Source organism: Salvia splendens, chromosome 17 (assembly GCF_004379255.2).
Source record: "Salvia splendens isolate huo1 chromosome 17, SspV2, whole genome shotgun sequence".
Taxonomy (NCBI): Eukaryota; Viridiplantae; Streptophyta; class Magnoliopsida; order Lamiales; family Lamiaceae; genus Salvia; species Salvia splendens.
Genome location: NC_056048.1, coordinates 25,613,358 through 25,632,458, shown reverse-complemented (window position 1 = coordinate 25,632,458; position 19,101 = coordinate 25,613,358). Strand labels below are relative to the sequence as shown.

At 37.4% G+C, this 19,101-nt stretch overlaps 4 protein-coding genes across 4 annotated transcripts; 3 read left to right on the top strand and 1 right to left on the bottom strand.

Moving 5' to 3' along the window:
- Positions 1–2,370: 2,370 nt before the first annotated feature.
- LOC121775053 (MACPF domain-containing protein At4g24290-like) lies at positions 2,371–6,333 on the bottom strand. The gene is made up of 7 exons (XM_042172009.1): positions 5,806–6,333; positions 5,115–5,353; positions 4,429–4,630; positions 4,248–4,325; positions 3,989–4,172; positions 3,658–3,824; positions 2,371–3,226 (listed from the first exon to the last, which is right to left on the bottom strand). The coding sequence occupies exons 1-7, from the start codon at positions 6,073–6,075 to the stop codon at positions 2,534–2,536; spliced, it is 1,833 nt and encodes a 610-aa protein (XP_042027943.1). The 5' UTR covers positions 6,076–6,333; the 3' UTR covers positions 2,371–2,533.
- A 4,056-nt stretch (positions 6,334–10,389) lies between these two features.
- Positions 10,390–12,352, top strand: LOC121775412 (basic transcription factor 3-like). The gene is made up of 6 exons (XM_042172494.1): positions 10,390–10,473; positions 11,066–11,133; positions 11,272–11,420; positions 11,527–11,583; positions 11,917–11,955; positions 12,061–12,352. The coding sequence occupies exons 2-6, from the start codon at positions 11,066–11,068 to the stop codon at positions 12,222–12,224; spliced, it is 477 nt and encodes a 158-aa protein (XP_042028428.1). The 5' UTR covers positions 10,390–10,473; the 3' UTR covers positions 12,225–12,352.
- A 575-nt stretch (positions 12,353–12,927) lies between these two features.
- Positions 12,928–14,998, top strand: LOC121775411 (nascent polypeptide-associated complex subunit beta-like). Its single transcript, XM_042172493.1, has 6 exons — positions 12,928–13,062; positions 13,747–13,814; positions 13,915–14,063; positions 14,164–14,220; positions 14,434–14,472; positions 14,567–14,998. Exons 2-6 carry the CDS (start codon positions 13,747–13,749, stop codon positions 14,737–14,739), a joined length of 486 nt encoding a protein of 161 aa, XP_042028427.1. The 5' UTR covers positions 12,928–13,062; the 3' UTR covers positions 14,740–14,998.
- A 1,161-nt stretch (positions 14,999–16,159) lies between these two features.
- Positions 16,160–17,287, top strand: LOC121774533. Its single transcript, XM_042171392.1, has 3 exons — positions 16,160–16,434; positions 16,483–16,657; positions 16,748–17,287. Exons 1-3 carry the CDS (start codon positions 16,160–16,162, stop codon positions 17,285–17,287), a joined length of 990 nt encoding a protein of 329 aa, XP_042027326.1.
- Positions 17,288–19,101: the final 1,814 nt, after the last annotated feature.

Sequence of the window (19,101 nt, the reverse complement as noted above, 5' to 3'; positions counted from 1 at the left end):
TCGGCAGCACGTCATCGGCCATGAAGGGGTTGTTGTTGAAGGAACACCATTGTACGCCACTCGCGGGCCACCCCGGTCATGAGCGTACGTTCCGTTTGTTAGCAGCAGGATTCTACTGGCCCAAAATGCGGAAAGATGTGCGAGAATTTGTGGATGCGTGTGTCGTCTGTCAATCTACGAAGTACTCGACACAGAAACCGGCCGGCCTGCTGCAACCGCTACCGGTCCCATCGCAGGTTTGGCCCCTTGAGGACATGGGCGTTGTTAAGGAGGGGGGAGTTGTTACAAATGCACCAACGTCCACTGCCCCGGCGGAAGAGAACGTAGAGGAGGCATCGGCGGGCATTCCCGCCGAACGTGACGAACCAGAAAATGAAGCAGACACGCCAGCCGAACATGAGGAACCAGAGCTAGAAGCCCCGTCGACGGCCACTGCGTCGAGCAGGGTTCTGAGGCCGAGAGATAGGCTAAAGCCTCCTAGCCGACTCCTCAACTAATTTGAGTCTTTTTTGATTAGTTAGTTATTTTTGGTATTTTTATTTCATTATGGTAATTATTTATTTTCTATTATTGACATTGGGTTTTCTTTGTTGGTTCTTTCCCGATATGATTTAGGATAGGTCGAACCAACCCTAGGGTCCGTAGATTATAAATAGGGCTATTCATTGTTCCATCTTTTATCACCAATAAAGAATTATTTGCCCAACTATCTCGTGTAATACTCGTGGATTCTCAACCTCTGCCGACGAAGAGCGTTCTTCGCGCCAGAACAAAAATCAGCCGCCGACCTTCATCGTCGAAGGCGCCGGGATTGTGTGTTACTCTAATTATATTCTAAATACTATGTCAAAATACAATTAACTACCACCATTCGGTATCCAAAAAGACAAAGCAAAGGAATTGTATGCTCACCCAATTGTTTTGCTATTATAGCTTCCTTCATTGGATTATCTGTAAACGGTATTCAAGCTAACATTTTTGCAACTTTAGCCGAGGTGAATCTGTTGGAATACTGTTTTCTTGATGTTTCAATGCTCTTTTAAACATGTGTTTGCATTTTGCTTGTAGTGTCCTGTGCTGGTGGGTTGGGGAGCCAATTGATCTATAGGGAGAACCTATGCACAGTTTGATTCTGTTAATGATTTTGTTGTGCCACTGCCCTCAGCTACCTTTCTACCTCTTGTCTTGTGTGTAGAATTTCTTTGAAACATGATTTTTTATTTTCTTAAAACCGCTTCGCAACCAATAAAAAAAACTTATGGATTTCTGCAACCGGCATCCTTCTGAATTCTTCGTTTTCTAAGCTAAATTGATATTTGCAATTATTTTCTTTCTTAATTTATTTTTCCTCCACTTTAACTATTTATCACCCCCTCCATTTTTTAAAAATAACAACTATATTTCCATTTTAGTCTGTTCTTTAAAAATAACAACTTTCAAACTTTCTATTTTAGAAAATCTTTGCACTCATATACATCAATTTATTTACCACTTATACCACTAATAAAGTGGGCCCCATAATCCACTAACATTAATTCCATTATTTTTTTCTCTTCATCTCTCTTACTTTACCAATTTTTATCTTCATCTCTCTTACTTTACCAAATTGTGCATTAAAACTCGTGCCGTTTAAAATGTTTCTATTTTAAAAAACAGAGGGAATATGATTTTTACAAAACACGTGCGAAAAACGAAGAGGTCATCTTAACTGGGACGGAGGGAGTACTATAACTGTAGGATATAGCAAGGCATCAATCTGCAACAATTTTATGGCTGTTTAAGACAGCATCTGCCACAAGTCTTGACTGCAGTCTGCATGTAGACGCGGCGTGCAACCACATTTTAATACCTATAGATTTGTGAACATGGAAATGCAAGAGACAGTGAAACTAGGCACCAGAAATAAGATAACAAAAATATTCATATAACTAAGGAAATAGTAGAAGATAACTGGAGAAACACACTCAATACTTTGTTTCCAATCTCTTTAGGGAGTTTTGTTGCCCTCACTATAGATAAAGTGATATCTTCTCTGACTGGAATTGTTTCATAAGAAGGATGAAGCGCCTCATCTGGTGAACCCACTCATCACATCTTTTGTGGCTCAACATGCACCACCCGCTACAACTCTCAAACCCGAGTAATCGTGTTCCGGTAAGGCTCTGCGATGCGATGTTAGTGCCCACGCAAGTCTTATTGGCTCCAACAGTTTGCTGAGATGTTGCAATGACTATGGCCAGGCTAAAAAAAGGTCACTTCATGATTCTTTTTATGTATATTCATACTATAGTCTACTCTGTTGGTGTTATGATCTATTCATGTGTTATTGTAGTCTGATTTCTTCGTATATTTGCTGTGATTTGTCGATGACCACTCAGCTCCCAATCAAAACAACTTTTAGCAGATTTAGGGTAGTTGTACAAAGGCCTGGGATTCTTTTTTTATCATCATCACAATATTATGAACAAAGAATAATTTATAACAAACCAAACAAGGCAGAAAAATATGTTCTCGTGTGGGAAAAAAAGACTAACTATGCTTCTTGGGAATAATCCAGCAAAGAAAATTTCACTTGCAAACCAATTTTGCCACCATCGGTAACCAACTTAGCTGCTGTCACCAACCAATGTCCAGGACTGTCGTACGGACCACGGGCAACCTCGGTGGCATCAATGTATTTAAGCAGCTTTGTCGAGCGAACTGGAACCGGAGGGCCATCCGGGTATACACCGGAATTCAAAGCTGCTGGGGGCTGCTTGGCATCAGCCACTGCCTGCTGGGTAAAGGTGAAAGTTGTGCTCAGATTCGTGAGGAAACTGGACTTGCGAGATGCTTCGGGTGCAGCTGCCCATTCTGTTTTCCTGATAGTGCAGTTAGGAATGTGGGAATAATGCAGACGGAGGTGGAGAACTTTCTTGGGCCATTTTCCCTTCATCACAAGCTGTGCACCGGTTACAACGAATACACCATGCGGTTCTCCTTGTATCCAGCTAGGATCGTGCTTAACAACTGATGAGCATATATTTGAGTATCTCTTCCATCTGACTGGTTCTAAGAACTGATTACTAGATTCAAAATCATCCGAACCTCGCCAGTGTGTTTCCGAGTGCATCGTCATTATATTTGGAAGGCTCGACAAATGTTGTACATGAATTGCCAGTCGATTACTTTTCTTGCCTTCCAAATACAGGCGTAGGCCGATGACTGGTTTTTGATCACTTGTAACCTACAGATGGGATATTTTAAATCAGCATAAGCAGCCTAATAAATATGTAAATCAGCAGCGGAAGAGGATAATTCAGAAATCAATCACATAGTAATAATCAATTCTAGAAACAAAGTGTGAAGAACGTGCAACCTCGCGTGTTTTCAGGTCCTACCCGAATAATCCAACCTAAAACTAGCTTCATTTTCATAAGACTTTTATTAAAATCAAACTGATAGTTCAACTGAGCACACAAAAGAAGATGAATCTCATAAAGTTGCTGTGCATACAAAGTTTCAGCCCACAAAAGCAAATTGTAATTTAAGCTGAAGTCATCTCTCCTGAAAATCATGGAATCATGCACAAGAGGCTCAATATGATAAACGAACATGATGCATGCTGCACGTGCAGATGAACATAATACGTTTTTAGCTGCACGAAGATGTTCGTACCTGAGAAAAGCTTACAAATATCTTGGGGCCCAACAAGCTAAACTGCAAGGATGGGAAAGATGTCTTCTTCCTTTGGTGTCTAAGGGGCAACTCACAGAACAAAGGAGCCCATTGTGTAGGAACTTGAAACTCCAAAAAATATGGTAAATCCTCTAATGATGGTTTGTCTGAAGAAAGAAGTATTAATCAATAAGTCGGTAATTAATGAAGGAGGAGAAGAACTCTAGCACAAAAACAAGCTAAAAATAATGCTGGTTTCAAAATACGGACTGGGGAGGATAGTCAAATACGAAAAGGATAAATCTGAGATCATAAAACTGTAAGAACATACATCTCAAGTACAAGTTGATTGCATGACTAAGATAGCCACTCCCAGGGATTCCATTCAGCAGAGAAGTAATAGGTACAAATTTGAAAAGTACTGCTTCTGGATTAGCTGCCATTGTCTGGAGCCACCTAGAGTGACTTTGTGCAAACACGTCACCACCTCTTTTTGACCAAATAAGAGTGAGTCCCTATACATATAACAAAATGAATCACCTCCCTCAAATTTTTAAAGAGCCAATAAAGATTGAGCACATACAACTTACATCCTTGCTCGATGTTTCTGTGATGCTAGTAAACTGCATTGTATGTGTCTGTAGCATGCGACTAAATACTTCAGGGACCTGCAGATGTACCGATATTACTGAAACAGGATATAGAATTACAATGTTATAAGCAAGAAGCATGCACACAGTCCTAACATGAATTCCACAAGTCGATATATACCTTTCTTCGGTTATCTTTTGCTGTTCTCTCCAGGATAGGGCTATTAGTAGTATCAGAGAATAGACAATCTCCAAGTTCCTCTAAATATCCCTTGAGCTCAGCTGGTGGAATAGGAGAAGATGCCTTCTGTTTCACACAAAGCACATCCTGGCCTCCGACAGCCATTCCAACAACTATATGTGTTCCATATGTCTGGATAAATCTGGCAATTGAAACCAATTTAACATTATTAAGAAATAAAAGTACGCATGTTAGCTTCACAAGGTTACATCAACCTCATTTACACGCAGGCCAGTGATTTTCACTGTAAGTGTAGCCTATGCCCTATTTTGCAAGCAAAATGGTTTCATTCATCTAGATAAACTCTTGATAGACAGTTTCTATGGACATAGAGGCCACTGCAATTAATAAATGCATGCATGAAACACATTGGTAACATGATGCATTAAGAATGTTCACCACTTACGTACTGACACAAGGGAAGGTTACTTAGGTGGCATGCTTGAGTGCTGGAAAGTGGATTACTTAACATTGGGAGCAAAGAAAGATGGACCTACTACATTTGATAGTCGAGGATGATCTACCAAATTTTGCAACTTGGCACTGAACGACTGAAGTTAGGCTTCTTATAGGACTACTACTTTATTCTTGATTACAAAGATAGTCAAACATTAACTTAAAATTACCTGGACAATGATGCTGGATCCCAACGAGATGGAACAGACTTCTTGACATGGTCATGTAGTTCTAGTGGTGATGCAGTAAGATGTAGATGATAAATTGAGATGAAATAGGCATCAAACGCTAAATACTTGGCATCCGCAGCATCATTTAACCAAGCTCCGCTCAGGTCGAAAATGGCATTAAGATATCCAGAAGGGACTTTTCCTTGTAACGATGATTTCTGATTAAGTAGCTCTGACATCTGCAAGAATTATATCAACAAGAAAAAACTTAAACAAAATCTCTAACCAAAAAATAAGTTGTATAGTTCTTATGTTCTTATTGATGTATCTTCCGTGTTTCCTTCAGGTGCTACAAGTGCAAATGATCTTCAGCAAATCAATTAGCAAATCGAACGTTTCATTCTTTCAACCAATTGTTAGATTTAGTTTTCTTTTGTTTCTTAGGAAGCCTATGCGGCTATGCTTGCAAGCAGCTTCGGTTCGTTTCAAAAGTAGAGAGTCAGTATCAAATAACTTCGCTTCTTCATCACTGTTTTCACGGTAAGGATACTTGAGCTCAGATTTGCTCCAACTTCTCTAACACTTAATACTACGGTAGAGCAATTCGGAGTCCAATTATCCAAACGAACATGTAATCTAATGCATTAATTAACTCAGAAACAAATAGATCAAACAGAATCGAAGACTAAACCTGATTGAATTGGAGCACATCCGACTTGAACCGCATGTGATCCCCCTTGTCGATGTGTATGCTCTCCGGCACATCGCGTATGGTGGCGCCGCCCGGAACAACGACGTCACGCTTGCGCCGCTCGTCCAAAATAACCAGCCTGCCTCCGGCGGGGCATCTTTTGACGAACTTGAGCCTGAAATCGCTAGCGAGGTCGAAACCGAGCCCCAGCGCCTCCGTCGCACGCACCTCGATCGGCTTCTTACCGTAATCGTCGTAATCGTCGGCCATCACCGACGATCGGAGAAGATAACCGCAGGTATTATATTGGAATTACAGATGCGAGAGCGAATTTGACCTTTGACCGGAAAAATTCAGCTGCGGCTGCCCCGCCTTCCCTTCGCCGACTCGTCTTTGCCCTTTTTCAGTTCACGAACTATTAACTATTAACAAGTGATGTGATTGATTTTCTACGCAATTCACCTAAAAAGTGACTGATTTCGAGAGAAATCAAATCTCTGTTTTCCAACGAAGCATTTCCAATTCTTGACCTTCACATTTTTCTATTGACTAAAGGCCCACGTATAACGATTATATAATTTTGATAACATTATCTTTTGAATTATTGCATCATGAACACATAATTTTAATCTATAAATGATCCTTATCTAACACGGCCGTTATAAAATTAATAGTAAAACGAAATTAAGTCAGTTCTGACCTAATTAATATAATAACCCCAAATGAATTAGAATTTTCAATAATTCTTAAAAAGTAATAAAAAAGAATGTGTCTTCTTCCACATTTCACCAAAAACATTCTACAATCCAAATTACTCTTTCTTCTACCTCATTCAACCCAAGAATACCCCACAAACTTTAGTTCTATCATTTCATTTAATTTGAGATTTGGTTTTCGGTTTGAACCACTACTTCGGCGGCTTCCTCTCCACCAGCTATGGTGGCGCCACACCCTTCCCTGCAACTCCTCATTCTGCTCAACCGCACACTCTTCCTTCCCCTCTTCCCATCTTTGCGCTATCACTAATTGCCCTCTCAAAACCATCAAAATGAGCACTTGCCACAAGTTTCCTACCCCTCGTACTACGCCTACGGCGACGGCAGCTTCGTCGCTAAGCTATACCATGGCACCCTCCCCCAAGGGCGGACACATAAATGAGTTTTAATAGGGGCTAAATTTTCAAAATATTGTTTGAAAACAATTTTCTATGTGATTTTAATTACTAACAATGGCTTTAATATAAATATATGTATAAATTATGAAAAATTATAAAACTTTATAAAAGAAAAAATTAAAAATATAAATTCATTAGGGGCTATAGCCCTACCCTCTCTCCACATGTGTCCGCCCTTGCCCTCCCCTCCTCCCCATCCTTAAACCTCTCCAATTTCACAATTGGTTGCACGCATTCCGTCCTTAGGGAACCCATCGGCGTCGCTGGATTCGGCTGCCAAGGGAAACCCAGTAGAATCGACGGACACAAAACACAGTAGCTTTCTAGAGAGAGAAACTATGCATCCCCATTAGGTGAGCCATTCCCCCACTTTTTCTCTCCCTCACACACATCAAAGGCATGAATATTCGTCTCCATCGAGAGACGGATCACAACTCCTCTCTCTCCCCTCCCTCTCGCTGTTATCGGTCTCTGTCTCCTTCGCCGCAGATCACTTCAACTGCCTAAGCGAGGTCCACAGCTCGTTGACTGACCTCGACGGAAATATTTCGGACTTTTTTCCGCTGTGCCACAACCTTCAAACCGTGAATCTCGCTCGTAATTTGCTTTTCTGGTTCGATGCATGAGCAAAGCGCCTTTGAATTAATCTATGTTCTTGTTTTTAAATTTTCTATTTTATTTTATTTATTAATCTATTTTCTAAATTATTATTTTCCAAATAATATTAAAATTCTAATAATAAATTGCTAATCCAGTCAGAAAACTCACTTATTTGCGTTGACTGTTAACTTTTAACGGCTCCGTCCAAAATGGACTAAATGCGAACCGTTTTCATTTGTTCGGGATACAATAATTCAAAAGAATGTTTTGGACCAAAATCGTAAAATCGACATAACTTTAGGACAAAAAATGACCTTTAATCTTTTCAATTTTCATTTTGTCAGAGAAAATATCTGTCCACCTGCCATATCTAACATTAATAAATCAATTTAATCGTTATTTATTGAGTTCGACCTTGTTACGTTAAATTAAACACTATAAATAAATGTCTCAATTTACTATTTGGGACTCAGCAATTTAAATGTCATTTTTTCCATAGTAAATCTTACTAAAATCAATAAGAATATATAAAAATAAGAATTCATATTTCACTAATTTTTTTATTATTTCTTTTTATATGGAGTATTTTTCCTTTCTTTGGAATTTGACTTTTTAAATAGTATAATTTTTTAAAATCTTGTATCCAATATAAATATCTTGCTTAGGAAAGGATTGAGGGATTAACAATTTTGCGTTTATTCATCATTTATTCGACTCTCCTGTCAATAAAAATGAGTTCGGCCTTGTTATATGAATCTTGTTAGTTAGAGCTTATTTGTGAATTATTTGGATTTCAGAAATATGAAAATGACCACAATCTTGTTAATCTTATTAGTTAATTACGTAGAGCTTAGGTTTATTCGTGAATTATTTATATCTTGAATCAATGAATCCTGTGCACAACCTTGTTCAGTAAATCTCCGGTATAAATGTACAACTTAAATCTTTGTTCTGTAACTAATAACAATTGTACTATTAAATCTCTAATTAATTTAACTGTTATAAGAGAATAATGGTTAATAATTATAATGGTTTGTGCATGAATTTTATATAAAAAATAATATTATAAAAATGAATTTAAGTTGGTAAAATAGTCAAATAAATCATTACGCGAAAAATACATAATCGATGTTCAAAATGAATACGACTGATTACGTTTCTTTTCTTTTTTTCCCCATAGGTCTTAAACAATGAATAATTTATTTTATCAGCTTAGATAGTTACCAACTGTTTTAAAATATTCAAATATAAACATTATATTAGTAATGAATAGTTTTGATCCAAGTAAAATTTGGAAATATTTTTTGAATAAAAACTTGTGAAAATGGCATAAATTTTATTAGTTAAAATATAATTAATGATAAGAATTAGAGATGATAAAGTTTAGGATATGATTAAACCATACTAATAAATAAATCAAATTTGGGCACCTTAATAGTTAGCTCAATTAATTGTAAGTGTTTATACTTTAGAGTGATGTTTATATTCCAAACCAATATGAATGGCGTGGTGGTCAATCGTCCCCTAAAATATTCCGATTGTTAACATAATATTTTTACTACTATTTTAATTTTATAAAATAAAATAAAAATATCTATAAATTAAGTCGTTGATAAATTATAAATTAAATAGTTGAGTAGTTTATTTAGGTTTGTGTGGCATGAATCATGATGTTTTTATATAGAGTAGACTTTATTGTAAACTTAATAAAATTTACAATAATAAATTTAGTGTATGTATTATTGGTTATAGTTAACCAAGACTTTGGCATTTTGAAAATTGGAGATAGAGAGTGATAGTTTTGTCGGAGTTTCTATAATTATGGGGCGCCTCGAGGTATCAATTTGTTGTCGGGCAATTGTGCACATGATGCGAGAATTATTGCAGAATTTTGATTCAGTGGTGGTACAACAAGTGCATAGAGAAAGAAACTTTGTTGGTGACTTTGTGTCTCATTAGAGCATCCACATACATGCTTTTGCCAAGAGCAAAGATGTGAGCCCGGACCCACCTTTATTCATTTTTAATTCAATGCTCTTCCGCAAGAGTACAACACTCATATCCATGCTCTTCCGCAAGAGCATGCTCAAGGGTCACACAATTTTATTATTCAATTGAAATACTTCAATTACTAAAAACATTTCCACAATATTAAAATGCATTACAAATTACTAAAAAATGAAAAATTACATAATTAAAATTCTAATAAAAAAATTTGAAGTATGAATGAGAGATAATTTGATGAAAAGATGATGAATGTGAATATTTATAGATGATTTTTGGGATAATTTTTTTTTGAAAAAATGAAAAAAATTGAAAAAAACGGTAAAAACGGCTATATTTTTGGGATTCCGAAAATATATATTTTTTTCTTTTTTCCGGATTTTTTTTTAATTTTTAAAAAAATTTAATGAAATAAAAAACGAGCTCAATCAGGAGGCGCCACGTAGGCGTGTTCTTCGGCACGACGGTGCTCGTTGGCAAGAGCACGTCTGTGCCGTTGGCAAGAGGACAGCAGCGAGCACGGTACTCGCCGCGCCGACGACACGACAACTGCTCATCCGACGAGCACCGCTGTGGATGCTCTTATGCTTATATATTTCATAGGGGGATGCATGTGTTAGAACCGTCCCCTGTAGTTGGTTGTTGCATGATTGAATAGTTGTTTCTTACCTTCGTTAGTTTTATTTTGATATCAGGCTTTATCCGCGTTAGTCACCAAAAAATAAAAAATAAAAAATAAAAATAAAAAATAAAAAATAAAAAATAAAATTTATTTACAAAGATTGAAGTTTGGCGCTAGGGTTTCATTTTGTTTATCCTCCTCCTCCTCCTCACCCCGCCTCTTGCGCTCACTCTCTCACTCCACTCTCCTGCTTCACATTTCTGCAGAGGTAATTGCTGTTCATTCTATCCATTTTGTGGCGCCTACATTTCAGCTTGCCTTTCTCTTTATGCTTCCGATTTTTGCTTTATTTTGTAAATCTGCTGGGCAAGGCGAGGTTTTTCATTTTCAAAACCATGCTTATGTGTTCTCGATTCAAGATCAGGGAATTTGTTATGCCAAGTGATTTGCGAATTTTCCTGCTGAATAAGAATTTTTTGCTCGATTGGTTAGTTTATTGTATTCATTTCCTTCTGATTGCGTGAGTAATTATTTGCTCATCCTATGATTTTGTTGCCCTTTTGGTTTATTGTAGCTTTTTAAAAATTGTGCCTTTTCTTGCTATTGCACGATTGGAATGATAGAGATTCTATTTGTTTAGCTGAATATGTGGAATTTATTGTTCTAGTGATTGGTTTCTGCTCGTAATCGTTTCTACTTTGCTGCTATAATTATGACGAATTGCTGTTAGAATAAGAGGCCTTTGTAAGACTTCACTTTGCAGATTGTGTTTGTTGGCATGTCGTAATTATTAGATATATATGAGGGAATACACTACAGACCATGACATGTTCTCAGACTATCTATGGTTTCCATTACAGATGAATGTCGAAAAACTTATGAAGATGGCCGGTTCGGTCCGCACTGGTGGGAAGGGTACAATGAGAAGGTTTGTTCTCGATATTATGCAGAAAACTTTTATTTATAGTTTTGACTGACGGAACTTGGGCAGCAGAAGAGCAACACCTGTCATCATTTCTACTTACTCTGTTTGTGTTTCTAATAAAAGCACTTGTGTGGTTTGCAGAAAGAAGAAGGCTGTACACAAGACGAACACAACAGATGACAAAAGGCTTCAAAGCACCTTGAAGAGAATAGGAGTGAATGCCATACCTGCAATCGAGGAAGTTAATATTTTCAAGGAAGATGTAGTTATACAGTTCGTCAACCCCAAAGGTGTACTACTGGGATATTAGTTTTATTCAATGCCCTTGCATAGTCATCTTTATTTGGTCTTTCAACTTTTTTTTTCCTTCTAATTTTTCTATTTTGTTGTTTTCAGTGCAAGCATCTATTTCAGCCAACACATGGGTTGTTAGTGGCACTCCTCAGAACAAGAGTATGTTTAGTTCTGCTGACTTTGCAACCTACTTTATATATAGTTGATATGCTTGATCTGAAATTTTAATTCAAGTTTAAACATAAACACCCTCTCAAAGTAGCATTACAAAACATTACTTGTTTATAAGCAGCATCACAAATATACATCATGCACTTATTTCTATTAATCATTTAATTTTGTTTCTTGATGCTTATAATTTGTTATTTTCGATATGATCATGTTCAACACTTCAACTCAAAACATTTTTTTTCTACTGAAAGCTTGTTTTGCTCATCATTTTTGTCTTCTAATATATGTGGAATCATTGTCATTCTTTTGTGGTTCTTTCAGAGTTGCAGGACATTCTTCCTCAAATTATCCACCAGTTGGGTAAGTGTAGTTTTTTTCCTTCTCTTATCATCTTGTAGCCGTAATATAATGACCAGATTTTGCGAAAATCTTTACTAAACATAACTTATTGTACATGACTCACAGGCCCGGATAACTTGGAGAATTTGAAAAAGTTAGCAGAGCAATTCCAGAAGCAGGCACCTGCTGGGGCTTCTGGTGCTGCAGAAGATGACGATGATGTACCAGAACTTGTAGCGGGCGAGACGTTTGAAGCTGCTGCTGAAGAGGGAAACACCCAGACCTCTTAAGGCCTCCTATTTTCAATTTTGGAGACCATTGCTTATATTTTCCATGTTTCAGGAGGATCTCTAACATTACTTTGTCCCCTTAATTTAACAATGCTTTACTGATTCATATATCAGCTTGTTTTGAGTGAGTGAGCCTTTCATTATAAAGTAGTTTAATCAACTTTTCAAGTATAAAATGATGTGTGCTGAGCAGTTTAATTTGGAGCACAGCATGGGTCACGCTGATTGGCTTCATATTTTGGGCCACATTCAGTTTATCTATTTAATTTAATTCTAATACCTAATGTCATTAGTTTTTCAAATTTGACAAAAAAAAAAAAGTTTTGTAACTCATGGGGTTTGGCCGAGTGGCATATGACTTGTTCTTTTTAACCAAATAGCAAGGTGCCTATAAATCAGCATAAAGAATAGTCATTCGGATGGTTGGTGATACCCTTGGTCTAATAACAAAAAACAAATAAAAATTTTATAGTATATAATTTCAAATAAATAATACTTTATTTGTCTATAAAAAATAATCTAAATACAAATAAATTACAAAATTAATAAATGGAGTTGAAAAGAAGAGCTTTTTTTGGAAATATGTATGGACTAATCTTAGTGGATTAATTGAAAAATTATTTTAAAGATTTATTTAAAAGAATAAAATAAATAGTGATAAAATAAATAATGATGCTGTATAAAGATTAGCTGAGGTGGCACATATATATAGAGATAGATATAGATAAGGATATGTGGTTTTGGTAACTGCAGTAGGCGGTAGCCGCTAGGGTTTTATTGTTATCCTTTGTTTCCCTGTTGCGGTCGCTCTCTCCCACCACTTCACATTTTCGCAGAGGTAATTACTCTTCCTTTTCCCCATTTCTGCATTCACACCTTCTCTTTTATGCCGAATTTACTTTAATTGTTACTCCATATTGGATGCTGGATGTTCTATGCTTTCATACACTGCTCGTGTCTTCTTCAATTGAAATTGGGCGTATTTTTTATGGCTGTTGTTGGTGCTGACTGATTTATCACTTTTCCTGCCGAATAAGAAACTTTAGCATTGATCGGTTTATTTATAGTCAGAGGCGATGGGCTTCCAGCATTCATTTTATTCTAATGGCTTGATAATTGATTTTATTGTGCTTCTATTTGCTGTATCTTTCATATTCTATTTTTATTGGTCTTGCACGCTAGGGACGATAGTTATGCTATTGGATTAGCTGAAAATGTGATTTTGCACGCTTGGAATGATAGATATGATATTGGTTTAGCTGAAAATTTCGTTTTGCACGTATACGTTCTATTGAAGTTATATTTACGCCGAATGTGGTAGGTCTTATAACACAGGAAATGGAATATGTAAGTTGTATCAATAAGGTCCCTGAAAAATTTTGTTTTGGCCTTTCAGAACAAGAGCTCGTTTGATCGTTTCTCATTGGCTATTGCGATTTTTGGCATGTTCTAGTTGCTATAAAAATATAAATTCAATACAAGCCTTTACTTTTTTCACCAACTGACTATGTGTTCGTCACAGATGAATGTTGAGAAATTAATGAAGATGGCCGGTTCGGTCCGGACCGGGGGGAAGGGTACAATGAGAAGGTTTGTTCTTGATATAATGTGGCAATATTATTCGATTTGTTGTCTTTTCCACTTTTTCTCTGTTTGTGTTTCTAATTATAGTGTTTTTGTTGGTTTGCAGAAAGAAGAAGGCTGTACACAAGACGACCACAACAGATGACAAGAGGCTTCAAAGTACCTTAAAGAGAATAGGAGTGAATGCCATACCTGCAATTGAGGAAGTTAATATTTTCAAGGAAGATGTAGTTATACAGTTTGTCAATCCTAAAGGTGTGAACTACTGGATTTAAGTTCTAATTTTGTCCAATTTTGTTGCATTCCATCTTTTTATTCTCTTTTAACTTTTTGTCTAACCTTTTGTTATTTTCAGTGCAAGCATCTATTTCAGCCAACACCTGGGTTGTTAGCGGCACTCCTCAGAACAAGAGTATGTTTCGTTCTCTTGACTTGAAATCTACATTATATTATTGATATGGTCGAACCACAAATCCATATAACATGATAGTATGCCTTGTTTTCCCGATGCTCGTTATTTCTTTCTCCCTGTTCGGTTAAGTTCAAAACCTTTTTATCTCATTAGTCTTCTAATCTAAAGTTTATCAGAAGTTGAATGAACCTTTATTTTTTTGTGGCCTTTCAGAATTGCAGGACATCCTTCCTCAAATTATCAACCAATTGGGTAGGTGTAGTTTTTTTCCGATCATTTTGTATCTCGTGATATCCACATTTCTGCAATAATCTATACAGAAAATAACTTTTGTACAATTTCCCAGGTCCGGATAACTTGGAGAACTTGAAAAAATTAGCAGAACAATTCCAGAAGCAGATGCCGGCTGCTGGCAGTGGTGCTGCAGAAGATGACGATGACGATGTGCCAGAACTTGTAGCTGGTGAGACATTTGAAGCTGCTGCAGAGGAGGAGGGACACACCCATACTACCTCTTAAGGATCTTCTATTATCTGTTTTGGACATTGCTTATATTTTCTATGTTTTGAATACATTGCTTTATCCTCTCTATCAATGAATTGAATGGTTTTTTCAATTCATATGTGCTTTTAGTTGAATTTGTGTCTTCAATCTTGTTCTATTCTACATCCGAATGTGTAATCCTATAGTTTGAACACACCATAGGTCATTATTGTAATGAGTCATTTAAATTACACCACTCTTCATGCTAAATTTCATTGTGATGCTTTATTGTTAATTTGAGCAGAAACTGTGAAGTTGAGGCTTGTGCACTTTCATATCCCTTTTTTTATAGTAGTATATATACTACAAATAATTATGAGTCATACTTATTTTAGTTTGAAATAATTCCGAGTAAACTGTTGGTTAGTTTGGTAAATTAAGAACCTAGCTATGATTTTCGATACCCATGTAATGTTTTGATTCTGTTAGTGCGTAGTACTCCATATAAATACTCTCTCTGTCGTGAAAATTTGTCCCATTTTTTTTTATTTTCGGTTCGTCCCACAAAATTTGTAATTAATGAAGTGAGAAGGTAGAGTGTGTAATAAATGAAGTGAGTAGGTGGAAAGTGAGATGAGTTTCTTTTTTTAGTTTAAAATTGTTTCTTTTTTCACTTTATTTAATTTTGGTTGTTTAAATAAGTTAGTCTTATTGTTTTTAATTTTACACTTTGGTAACTCTATTTCCTTTACATAAAATTAAGCTAGGACAAAATTAAAATTGAAACTAAAATTTGAACACTTTGTTATCCCCTAATTTTCGGCCATCACATCAACACAAATTTAAAGAGGGAACTCATTCCATTTTCATTTACTCAACCTCCAAATTAAGGAGGGAAAAATGCATTACAATCCCATGGAGGGAAAAATCCAAAATCAAAATAAAGGTAATCTGCATCTATAAATACATTCAATCCACATTTACTCCAACAATTGCCAATTCCACCTACCTACACACCAACCAAAAGGTATTTATATGTAAATTCCCCTCAGAGCATTTTCATCATAGGGGAATGGAAATGGATCAAGATATGGAGCAACAGATGGAGCAGGAGCATGTTCAGGATGCAGAACTGGAGCAAGGGCCGAGATAAGGCCAGAGTTTGAGCAGCCAAATGAAGAACCATATTGTACAGTTCCTACAACAGCAATGCCAAGCTGGAGCACTGCCACATGGTTCATTTCAAGAGGCAGCCAATAGATTCAAAGTGCACAGAAGTATAGTGAGCCGCTTATGGGGGATAGCCAAGCAGCAAATTTCAGATAGGGAACCTGTTATCATGAGGGGTAGAGCATCATGATATACTAAGAAATCAGGTAAAGTACATTTTGATGATGAAAAATTCAAACAATTGTCTTTTCTTGAGAGGTCTTGCTATAGAAAGCTTGCATATAAAATGGGAGTTAGCAAGACCACAGTTGGTAGATGGGCAAAGAGTCACCTGATAAGGCCACATACAAATGCCATAAAACCAACACTTACTGAAGCAAACAAGATCAGTAGAATGAGATGGTGTCTTACTCATATTCAGCCAGCTTTGTATGAAGGAAAGCTTCTTCATCATGCTATGCACAACACAATTCATATTGATGAGAAATGGTTTTACATGACAAAAACTTCAGACAGATACTACCTGTTGCCGGATGAGGATGAGCCTTACAGGGCTTGCAAGTAAAAAAGATTCATCACAAAGGTGATGTTCATGTGTGCTGTAAGTAGGCCACAGTTTGGCACATATGGTCAGACCATCTTTGATGGTAAAATAGGAATATTCTCATTCACAGAACAAGTTCCAGCCAAAAGGAAGTCCAAGAATAGGCCAAGAGGGACATTAGAGACTAAACCTATACCATCAGTTAACAAGGAAGCAATGAGAGAATGTCTCTTGAATCAGGTATGGATATTTTTATCCCCTCACCTTCCTATCAGACATTGATAATGTCATCATTTAGCATATTTTCATTGATTCATTCATAATGCACAGATTATTCCAGCAATCAAGGCAAAGTGGCCAGCCAATGCAAGCAAGGATATATATATCCAACAAGATAATGCCAAACCTCACCTAAGATCTTTTGACTCACAATTTGATGAGCTTGCAAGTTCAGATGGATTTAAGTTCCATCTAATTAGCCAACCAGCCAACTCCCCAGACACCAATGTATTGGACCTTGGCTTTTTTAGGGCCATTCAATCACTGCAAGATGATAAAGTAGCAACCAACATAGATGAATTACTGGGTAATGTCTGGAGTTCTTTTGAGGAACTCACACCACAAACTCTGAACAATGTTTTTTTAACATTGCAAAGCTGCCTCAGCAAGATCCTAGAAGTGCATGGGGGCAACAACTGCAAAATACCCCACTTGAACAAGGAAAGGCTGAGAAGGACAGTGGGGCTTCCTACATCCCTAGAAGTTGGGGAGAATCTGGTCAAAGAGAGCTTGGAGTATCTACTACTACCTCAGAATGATGTGAGTGCCTCATATGACATAGGGCATCTAATGAATGTTTTACAGCTCTAAATAGGCCACTTGGATCTTAGGGTTTACAGTATAAACATCAAAGTAGTTTGGTGTTTAGGATGTAAACTTGTTTTTTTGGTTATAGCCTACCTTTTGGGTTAGGATTAATAGGCTGATTTCTGTGGTATGGTAACTAGGTCTGCTTGTAAATCTATAGCCTACATTTTGTATGAATTCCAAGTGTAATTTTGCAAGTCAGAGCCTCCAAACCATCAAAGGGGTGGCTAGGTTCACAAAAACACAACCAATACAGAGGCATCATAGCTGAGCATGCATAACTCTCAGAAAAAAAATCATCACAGAGGAGCAACATTGCAATTCAGACCCAACAAACCAATCAAAGGCTGCAATTTTGCAAATCAAAGCCTCCAAACCATCAAAGGGTGGCTAGGTTCACAAAAACACAACCAATACAGAGCACTTACAAAAACTTCATCACAGAGAAGCAACATTGCAGGTCAGAGCCAACAAACCAACCATATACAATAAAATAGCAAATCACAGCCTCCAAACCATCAAATGGGTGCCCATGTTCACAAAAAACCAACCAATACAGAATGATGTTACTAAGCATGTAGAACTCTCAGAAAATACATCATCACAGAGGTACAAATTTGCAAATCAAAGCCTCCAAACCATCAAAGGGGTGGCTAGGTTCACAAAAACACAACCAATACAGAGCACTCACAAAAACTTCATCACAGAGAAGCAACATTGCAGGTCAGAGCCAACAAACCAACCATATACAGCAAAATAGCAAATCACAGCCTCCAAACCATCAAATGGGTGCCCATGTTCACAAAAAACCAACCAATACAGAATGATGTTACTAAGCATGTAGAACTCTCAGAAAATACATCATCACAGATGTACAAATTTGCAAATCAAAGCCTCCAAACCATCAAAGGGGTGGCTAAGTTCACAAAAACCAACCAATCCAGTCAATACACAGATAATCAGATGTTATTCATCACAAAAACTTCATCATATGACAACAAACAAGATCAATTCAACTGAAACAGCCTCCAAACCAAGCAAAGGGGTGGCTCAGAATTGAGAAAATACCCACAGTTTAGATGAGATCTTTCATGCCAGGCAACAAGATCAGCAGCATAGCTTTCTCATTCTCGGTGTACTCCACCTTTGATGAGGAAGCTGGTTGAGGTCCAGATTTGTCACAGGGGAGGGATGGTTCAGACCCATCAAAGCCCTCAGCCGGCGGGTGGCGTTCAGACCCGTCAAAGCCCTCAGACGGTGGCTGGGTTTCAGATCCGTCGAAGAAGAAAGCCGGTGGGGGAAGCTCAGATTCATGGACGACCTCAGACCCATCAACGCCCGCAAACCATCTCCAATGTCCAGATCGGTGGTAACAATCGACCACACAGTCGATTTCCCACCGTGCAATCACTTCCGGTGGTGTATCAGGGACGATTAGGGTTTCGGGAGGTGCATCGAAAGATGGCACCGATTCACACTCCGACAGTGGATCCCAACCTTCCGCCATGAGAAGGGAATAGAGAGAGACGAGAATGGTGGAGTGATAATAGTAGGAGCCGATTAGGGTTCCAACAATTTAGATCGGCGATTAGAGTAGGAGCCGATTAGGGTTCCTACAATTGGGAATGTGGGAGACGGGAAATGGTGGAGAGAGAGAGATGAAAGTCAAATGAGGGGGGTTGGGGGGTTGGGGGTGGGGTGGGTGTGGGTTATGTTTTTGTTTTTTTTGGGGTTTATTTTTGTGTTTATAATGGCATTTGAGTGCAATTTTGTTGAATAATGGGGTAAAATTCTATGTCCAAAAATGGAAAATTCTA